This window comes from Geospiza fortis, unplaced genomic scaffold (genome assembly GCF_000277835.1).
Source record: "Geospiza fortis unplaced genomic scaffold, GeoFor_1.0 scaffold399, whole genome shotgun sequence".
NCBI classification, from domain to species: Eukaryota; Metazoa; Chordata; class Aves; order Passeriformes; family Thraupidae; genus Geospiza; species Geospiza fortis.
Genome location: NW_005054560.1, coordinates 245658 through 255118, shown reverse-complemented (window position 1 = coordinate 255118; position 9461 = coordinate 245658). Strand labels below are relative to the sequence as shown.

Here is a 9461-nt window from a genome sequence, read left to right as displayed (position 1 = left end):
CCATGCAGAGCCAGGGGATGTGGTTCTGTGTGTCTGTAGTTATCGCAAGTGCTTGTTTGCTCCGATAGAAAGAGAGAGTTTGTGGGTTTCAGAAACTTTCAGACTTGTCTTATATGGGTGAAGGCTTTGAATTGGTGCTGGGCCCTAAGAAATGCTTTCAGTGGCTGATGAAGACAAGGGTGTTTCTACTACAGAATGATAAATTCCAGTGATCCTTTCTGGGTCTGAAAGGCCAGCACTCCATTTCTCTTGCTGAGTGCTAATCCACCATCAGGGGAGGCAGGCTGGGGCTCTGAGGTTAGCCTGGTTACTGTCCTGGAGGATCTTCTGGAAAAACAGCAGGTCCTGCTTCCCTGCTTTGGACCTGGCCCCTTCCTGGCTATGACCTGTCCTAGACTGTGCTTGTGCAAAGCTTCAGTCTCTGCTCTGCTTGGAGCATTCTGTTTCTGCACCTGTGAGGCTACAGAGCAAGCTTCACCTTCCTCAGCTGTGTCTAGTCCTTGGGTCTCTGCACTGTGTCCAGCTGCAGTGTGGATACCACTGTTCCCATTTGAGAGGGCTGTGGGTTGCCAGGTCTTCTGAGCCTTGTGCATATGTGCAAGTACCCAGGAACTGGGAGACCAGTGGGGATTATTGCTTTCCAGGATGTTAGGGCAGGTGCCACCAGGTCTAGGACATGTGGGTGTGCAGTTATAGCCTGGAGGTGCTAAAGCACCTACAGGGAAGATCACCCCTGTGGGTCTGCTGTGAAGCTAGCTGTCCCCAGGTTTTCACCAGCTTCCTCCCTGTCCCAGGTCCTCCAGACGTGGATCAGCCCTGTGAGCCCAGCCTGCAGGCCTGGAGCCCGGAGCTGCACCTGTATGACATGAACATGACGGTGCCGTGTCCCCAGCCGCACGGCTGCATCCTGGAGCTGCGCTTCCTGCACCCCGTCTACCCCGACTCCCTCACCCTCTGGACCACCTACCTCTCCACAGGCTCTCCCAAGGCACTGTCTGACATTGAAATCCTGACAGAGCAAGGGGAGTCCATCCACCTGGGCCCCCTGGACACCTTCTGCGATATCCCCTTTACCGTGAAGCTCAATATCCCCAAAAAGATGTCTGGAGTTAAAATCTACACCTTTGACGAGAGGATGGAGATAGACACAGCCCTGCTGACCTCCAGGCCCCAGAGCTCCCTGTGCTCTGCCTGCAGACTGATCCAGTACCGGGTGCTCCGTGACCCCCCCTTTGCAGACGGGTCCCCTGCCACCCCCCTGCAGGGACATCGCCACTTCATGGACACGTGAGTCACAGGCTGCTCTCTCTTGGGCTGAGTCTGGTTTGATTACCTCCTTGTGTCTTCTCCCTTTGAATCCCTGGATGGTTTTGCTTCTGTGTTGTTCCTGCTGTCCCCCTGCTCTGGGAATTACTGCATCCAGTGCCATTGAGCAAGGGTGTGGCACACCCACCCCAAGGCTAGCACCACCCTTGTCCATGAGCCCAGGTTAACTAGAAGGAGCTCATTAAACCCAGGAACATTTTCCCCATCAATACAACCCATAAAACTGCATTTCCCCCATCAATACAACAAGTGAAATGATTATTCAAGCTAATTCCACTTCTCCCCAGCTCAGACCCTGTGACGGTGTTCACAGGGGTTTTCGGGTTGGGGAAGAGACGAGGATCTGACTCCATGTTTCAGAAGGCTTGATTTGTTATTTTTTAATATATATTACATTAAAACTGTACTAAAAGAATAGAAGAAAAGGTTTCATCAGAAGGTTAGCTAAGAATAGAATAGCAAAGAATGATAACAAATGTTTGTGGCTCAGGCTCTGTGTCTGAGCCAGCTGGACTGTGATTGGCCATTAATTACAAACATCCAACATGGACCAATCACAGATCCACCTGTTGCATTCCACAGCAGCAGATAATCAATGTTTACATTTTGTTCTTAAAGCCTCTCAGCTTCTCAGGAGGAAAAATCCTAAAGAAAGGATTTTTCATGAAAGTTGTCTGCGACAAGACCCTTGGGAAATAATAACCTAAAAGAGACTCTTCCCACAGGCTCTGCCTCTGGCAGAGTATGAAGACATGTCATGTTGTGGTACTGCATGGATGTATACATGTGATGCCTATAGTTGTGGTGAGCAAATCTCAGTGCTGCAGACGTTGCTGCTCCCTCAAGTTCTCTCTGTCCCTGCAGGGAAGTCACTCCTGGGCAGGTGTACCACTACCAGGTGCAGGTGGTCTCTGGGACGACCTCAGGAGAAGCGTCCCCACCGCTCGTCCATGTGCATGGAGCACCCTACTGTGGGGATGGGAAGGTGGCCACGTAAGTTGAAAAGCTCCTCAAGCTCTCAGCTGAAGTTCTCTAAGCTGTCAGGTCATCCTGCCCCAAAGGGAAGCAGCAGGTGGGTCCTCCATGCACGGGTACATGGCTGAAGCTGCTGCACAAAATCCCTCCAGCAGACTGAGCTGTAGAGCTTGTGTTTTGTAAAATGCCATGTGCATAGGAGATGGAGATGGTCTGCATGAGGAGTCCAACCTGAACATCCTCTGTTCTTGACTTCAGAGCTTGGATTCTGGCCCATCTCAGCAAACTGTTGCAGAGTCCAGCCCAAAGGATCTGCTTTTGGAAGTGGGCAGTGTAACTTTTTGCTCAGGGCCTGCAGGAGTAGCTTCTGCAATGAGCACAGTCCCAGATGGTGTGGTGTCTTTAGAGAGCTGTCCAGTCTCTGCTCAGAAACCCCAAACAATGAGGGATGCACCACCTCTACACTGAAAGAGCCCAATGCTTCACCTGCTCTCCCTGGGAGATAATTATTTCAGATTTCCTTATTTGAGCTTTTTCAGACTTCAGCTTCCAGGATCCTCAGGATCACGTTCATTTGAAATCAGTTTTTTTAGCAGGGTAAGGAAAGGGAAAGGGAGAGGAACCTTCTGACTCTCCCTTCTCCTGCCTCCTTCTCCTGCTTGCACTGAAACCCAAGCCCCATTTCAGAATCTCCTGCCTTCTCCAACACCTGCTTTCTCCAGCAACAGGTCTTCCTGATACTTAATTCTCTACTTTTTCCATTCTCCCAGTTCTTGCCTCAGGTTTTACAGCAAAGTCACAGTGCAATCATGTCTGCTCCCAAAAGCTGTGACTTCAACCTATTTTTATTTCCCTGTCAAGGTGTTTTCTCTATCTAATTCCATGTGTGGTTCTTCCTTTTGAACTGCTCCTGTGGAAACAGAACCAAGATAAGGGGTCCTCACTGATGACTGGGCAGGAGCACATGGGTGGGTGTTGAGTCAAAAGTGGTAATAATACATCTGGCTGTTGCCCTCTTAGGAGCCTGGAGGAGGAATGTGATGATGGGGACTTGCTGGATGGAGATGGTTGTTCCAGAAAGTGTAAAAAGGAAAAAGGCTTCAACTGTGTTGGTGAGTCCAACTGGATTGAGACTGGTCCAAATGGATTGGCTCCTTTTGAGGCAGGAGCCAAAACTGCATGTTATTTCTTAGAGCAGAGGGCCATGCACCTCATCACAGCAGAACCTGGATTTGCAGCTGGAGTGATCCATGGATCTTGTGGTGGGAAAAACCCCAGGCTAATGAGACAGCAAATCTCTTACAATGAGAGAGGTGTGTGGCTGGAGCCTGGTTTGTAAGCAGCTCATCCCTGTTCTCCCTGCAGGGGAGCCAAGCCTGTGCTACGTTCACGATGGGGATGGTGTGTGTGAGCCCTTTGAGAGGACAAGCAGCATGCTGGACTGTGGTCCCCACACTCCTGAGGGGTTTGTGGATCTGTGGGCAGTGAGAGCTTACTCCTCCCATCAGGATGCAAAGTCCTGCCCTGCTTCCCTGGTCACTGGAGAGCCTGTGGTGAAGGTGAGTGAAGGCATGGACAAAAAAAATGACGAAGTCTGTGCTGGGGAAGGCACAAACAAAACCAGCTCTGGAAGCATTCACTGATTATTATCTTCCCAACCAGGGACTGAGTAGAAGACCTGGGCATTGCTCACACTCCTCTTGCATCAGTCCCTGAGTTCAGGAGTCCCTGCAGTTCATGGAGAGGTGCTTCATCCTGGCAGGGAGCACCTCCCACAGCCATGCATTTCACTGAATAGTGACCACCCCATCCCACCAGCCAAATGCTCAGCTTGGAGCATGTGACTTGTCCCACTGTTGGCTTAAAAAAATCCTGTCAGTCTGATACCTTATAAGGTCAGGGCCTGAAAGGATGAAATCACACACACATCAGCATCTGTACTGCTCCCAAGCCCTCTGATCTGAAGCCAAGGAAAAATCAATGGGAGAATTCCCATCTTTCATATGGGCTTTGGAGCAGAGCCTGGAGGGGATTTTGCCTGATTGGTGTTAACGTGGTGTGTATGTTCTTTCCTAGCAAGCTGAAGAAAGGCAAGAAATATGTAAAGAGATCACATTTAGCCCTTTACACATATGTTTCTACTGATTTGATAGGAGGAATGATCTTCTTGAGACCTGCAGCATGAATAAACTTCCCAGATACACATATCTGATGAGGTGCCTTGGGCTCAGGTGTCTGTTCCTTCCCAATGACACCTGTATCTCCCAGGTTTTGTCTGCCAGGCCTGTGGGGATGTCTGGGATGCCACAGGGCATTGAATGGAACAGAAGAGTGTTACTCAGGCTAATGAATCACACCTTTGTATCTCGTGAGCCCAGCCAAAATCAGGATGCCGTGGTCTCACCTACCAGCTCACAGCTTGGCTCACTGTTTGTTACTCAGCCCCACAGACACCATGAGATGCTTAAACAACACATTTACAGCACTCCAAAATAGCAAAGGTCTCCTGTGCAGTGAGATGTCGCTTAGGAAGCCACATCCTCGGTGTCTTCATGCAAAGAGCCACCTTGGGGTCCTTCCCAACACTTGTTCAATCTTCCTTGAAGTTTTATAGGTGCTGTTTTTCTCTCCTTTCCTTGCAGCCTTCTGGGTTGAAATAAATCTCTCCTTTCAGGTATGTAAATCTCACCTTCATGAGGTGCCAAGGGACCTGTTACAGGCTGCTTGGTTTCCCTGTGCTCCCAGCCAAGAGAATACTCAGGACCCAAATGAGAAGATGCTTTTGGGTGACGAGGGAGTTTGGCTCAAGGTAAGTGAGGGTGTGTGGTCAGGCACAAAGGATTTGTTTGTCTTTACCCAGCTCTGGTGACAAAACCCATCCTTTCCTGTCCTGTAGGAGCTAGAGCAGCCTCTAAAACTACTCATGTAGTACTCCATATGCTACCGCACTCTTTGTAAATCCCAAAATACCTGTGTGTGGATCTGTCCTAGTTGCCCCATTCCCACTGTGAGCAGCAAACCCATCCTGGGGCAGATTGCCAGGAGAAGGACTGTGCATGAAACCGAAATACCACAGAAATGCCTCGAGGCTGAGAAACAACTTGCTCCTGACTCTCCCCTGCAGTCCAGCTGTGCTTTAACAGCCCCAAAGGGCAGACACAAGCTGTGTTTAAAGTCCTGGTTGCCTTTTGTTCCAGCAGCAGAGGGCAGCTGGATATCCTCTGCCATCCTGAGGGGTCCTGAGCACCCCAGGGTGCTGTTGAACACCCCAAGCCCACAGCAACCAGGTCCTTCTGATGGCTGCAGAGCAGAGGTGGCACTTCTGTGCCCCAGGATGTTGGTCCTGCAGCCCAACAGGGGCTCAGGTGCTGCCCCTGGGAGGGTCCAACCCCTCCATCCCAGCAGGTGGAGGAGAGGGACAGAGCAGGCCTGAGGGTTGGGCCACTGGGATTTTTACAGCGTTGGGTTCCTGACCACAGGCACAGTTTAGAGGTTTTGTGGCTGCTGCCTGGTGTTGCTGGAAAGCCAGGCTCTGGCATGCTGCTCCCTCTGCACTCTGAGGAGCAGCTCGCCCTGTTTTGGTCGAGGTTCTCTAGAGAAGGCCTCTTCCCCCAGATGCTCAGACAACTCAGTGAATCATCAAACCTCAGTCAACAAACATGGGTACTGCTCTGAGGTCCTCTGTCTCTCCAAAACAACTTCCTTCAGCCTTCTAATTTTCCCTCTCTTCCTTGTCTGTGTGCTCACAACCCAGTTTGTGGCTTCAGTCTCTGGCCATGACGAACGTGCCTCCTTTCCTCCTGTGCTGAGGAGAAAGCAGTAATCCTCCCCCTTGGCCTTACCTAGATGAAAGCTTGCTTTCCACTTCTCAGCAGGGGTTAAAACATGTTACACTTTTATTGGAGCTTGTGGTCAGTCCTCTTCCTCTGTGGATGTTTATACTAAAGACTTTCATTACTGGTTCTCTGTGCTCTCTCTAGGAGTGCTATTATTTTCCGCCCATAAAATTATTTATGGACTAGTAACAAATATGCCCTTTTTTTCTTTTTTATTTTTTTTTTAAGAGTTGGCCTGATTGGTAACATATTGGGTTAGGAAGGATGGCTTTTTGTTGACAATTTGCCTAGCACAGCTGCCTGCCCAGACAGGAGTGGTGGTGTCGGTGCACATGTGTACCCATGTGCACGGGGTGTTTGGTGTCCATTTTAAAGCTGTTGCGCCTGTGTCTCCTGGGGTAGAGCTGCGCCACAAAACTCATCCGATGGTAGGAATCGCTTCTGAAGATGTGGCACCAATGAACAAGAGGAAGGGCTGGGTCAAAGGGTCCTGGAATGGTTAGGGTTGGAAAGGAGATTAAATGCCCTCTAGTTCAAACCCCACTGCAGAGACGCCTTCCACTAGACCACGTGGCTGAGATCCCCATCAGATCTTGAGTGTTTCCAGGGATCCACAAGTGCTCTGGAAAGCCAGTGCCAGTGTTTTACTGTGCTCACTGTCATGCTGTAATTAAAGCAAGAGGTATGCGTGTCTGTGCCACTGCACACAGCATCTGCCGTGCCCCTTGGGTCTGTCTGCACATGAGAATTGTTACAATTTGCAGATCTCCAGCCATGCTTTGTTCTCAGTTTTTAATGCACCTGATGAGGAAAGACATCAAAATCACTTGTAAGCAAGTCAGGATGTGTAATGCAGGAAATTAAATAAGAAGCAGGGAGAGGGAGGGAGAAAAATTAAGAAGATAGCCTCCTGTGGCTAAGCATATAATATGTATTGGAAAGGACTGGGATGTTAATCAAGGCAGCTGCTATTGGCCTAGCTTGGGGCCAGCACCTTTCACCCTCATGCAGATGCACTGTAGGAAGAGAAAAACTGAACTCTTCACCTCAAGATATGTAGTCCAGGGAAAGCCTCACCTGACTTTTCCAACTGCCTCTCCTCCCCTGAGGAACCACACTTGCAGGTTGGGTTAAAATCCTCCTGGTCCTTGGGACTTCACAGCTCTGTCCTGGGGGGCTCCTTGTCTGTGAGCACTGCTGGCTCTTCTCTCTTTCTTTTCCTCCCTTCTTGCTTTCCTGTTTCTTTTCCTTCTTCCCCCACTTCTCTCACTAGGGGAGACAGTGGGGATATACCAAATAAAAACACTGGAGCTGTCTGGTCCACTCCTTGCAGCCAGGCAGCCCTGTAAGCCAGCAAGGCTAAGGGAGCAAGGAGACACCAGTGGGGCCTTGCTCGTGGTGCTTGTGCTGGTGAGCACCTCCCTGCAGGGTGGGAGCCCCGGGCTGAAGCCCAAGGTTTTCTCCTGTTCCCGTGTGTGAACAATGCCTGACGTGGCACGAACCGCCCTGGGGCTAGGCTGCCATCACAGATTGTGTGGTTGTCCCCTCCATTCCCACAGTCTGCTCCTTGGGCTGTGCCTGGCCAGCCAGGACTTGTCTTCTTTCCAAATACACCTTTGCCTCGAATTTCTGAGCTTCCTCCACGCCAGCATTCCACAAAAACACTGTATCGGGAGGATCTCGATCAAAACACATCTCAGCACTGGGGAAAGGGGGGGTACTGGGGTGGGGGAGAAAAACATTTCTGTCCTCTTCCAAAGAACATCTGCTCTGCCATGATTGATGCCATGTGTTTCCCAGCTACTTCCAGCTGCCTTCAGGGTTGTAGACAAGTAGCAAGTTGCTGGCTCTCCTAGCAGGCAGGGCTTCTTCCCATGAATCTTTCCATGTGTTGGCTGGTGGACAGTTTGCTGTTGCAGTGGCTACTGGGGGCATTCTTTGGGCTTGTTTTGGTTTTTGTCTTTTTTTTTTTTTGAGGGCTTTTATTATTGGAAATATTTTGGTGGCAAGGCTGGTGGCTGTTTTCCCTGGGTGTGTCACTTGCCTGGCCAGCTCTGTGTGGGGTGGGAGTCTGAGCCTGGTGAAGGGAGAGGAGGAAAGAGGTTATCCAGGTCTTGCTCAATGTGGGTGCTGTGAAGATGCTATAAATTTATGTCAAGGTGGGACTGAATGTGTGAGGAGAAAGCTAATGAAAGGAAGAAGGGAAATTCAGGGGGAAAGGACTGTTTTGTCTCCCTTCCTTCCTCCTCCCCACATTTGCAGCCCTGCAAGGTCTCTGACCCCTTATCCCTGCTCCCTCTTCCTCTCTCTTGCCTGTATGGGCTCTGAGAAGCTGCATTTACTGTCCCTGCTCTCAGAGTGTCTCCTGCCCTCTTTCCTAGGTTTGCTTTGAGAGACCTGCAGTGCCCACCTCTCTCCTGCTCTTCCTGGCCTCCTCTGGCTCTGTCCCAGGCCAGCAGCCCAAGCCGGTGGTTGCCGTGCAGTTGACTGACACAGATGGACAGAACAGCTCTTTGGGTGAGAACCTCTGGGGTGGCACCAACGGGGACACCAGAGTCACCACCACCACAGCTGTGACCTCTCACTACTGTCCCCTGCCTTCCAAGCTGGTCTGTAGGTGTGTGGGGAGAGCAGATGTCAACCCTGGAGCTGGCCTAGTCACTTCTTCCTTTTCCTTGTCTCGCAGGGACGTACGAGCTGTCGTGTCAGCACAACCCCCTCATCATCAACGTGACCCACAGCCAGGAGGACCCGCTCCCCCAGGTTGCTTCGGTGCTTTTCAACTTCTCCTCTCCCCTTGTGGGCATTGCAGCCGTGGCCTTGAGGACCCTGGCTCAGCCTGGCTCCTCTGAGCCCCTCAGCACCTGCCTCCTGCAGCACCAGGAGGGATGTGGCCATCAGTGCTACAGGTAGGGATGGTCTCCTCAGGGCACCCAGCGTTGCTGCTCTCCTCTGGGAATTTGTGTTTGAGTTCTGGAGTGTTTATCTTCTCATTGAGTGCTTTGTGACTATCTTCAGATGGCTTTTGAGGTATTGTTGGAAGATCTGCTGTGTTGAGTCTTGCTTATCTTGCTGGAGGGAGCGGGAAGGCAGAAACCAGATTTTGTGCATGGCCTCTGCATCTGTAGAAAACTGTGCTAAAGGACTGATTCCTGGTGGGAAAACCAAGAAGAGTTTTTAAATGGCTGTGAAGTTATCACTGGGAGTTTTTGCTAAAGCTTCTTCATCACTTACTTTACAAGCTCCACCTCCATCCATTCCCCGTGCTGCAGAAGGTGGGGATGGAGCTCTCCTCATCCCCTCTGTTCTCACTCCTGGTCCATC

General features: G+C 50.7%; 1 protein-coding gene across 1 annotated transcript in view; it reads left to right on the top strand.

Annotated features, from left to right (window-relative positions):
• Positions 1-9461, top strand: part of PAPPA2 (pappalysin 2) — a 91941-nt gene that overhangs the window by 41419 nt on the left and 41061 nt on the right. Inside the window, exons 9-15 of the mRNA XM_031064144.1 lie at positions 795-1287; positions 2191-2319; positions 3322-3413; positions 3667-3860; positions 4976-5110; positions 8519-8654; positions 8824-9046. Coding sequence (XP_030920004.1) covers positions 795-1287; positions 2191-2319; positions 3322-3413; positions 3667-3860; positions 4976-5110; positions 8519-8654; positions 8824-9046 — 1402 coding nt within the window. The remainder of the gene's footprint in view (positions 1-794; positions 1288-2190; positions 2320-3321; positions 3414-3666; positions 3861-4975; positions 5111-8518; positions 8655-8823; positions 9047-9461) is intronic.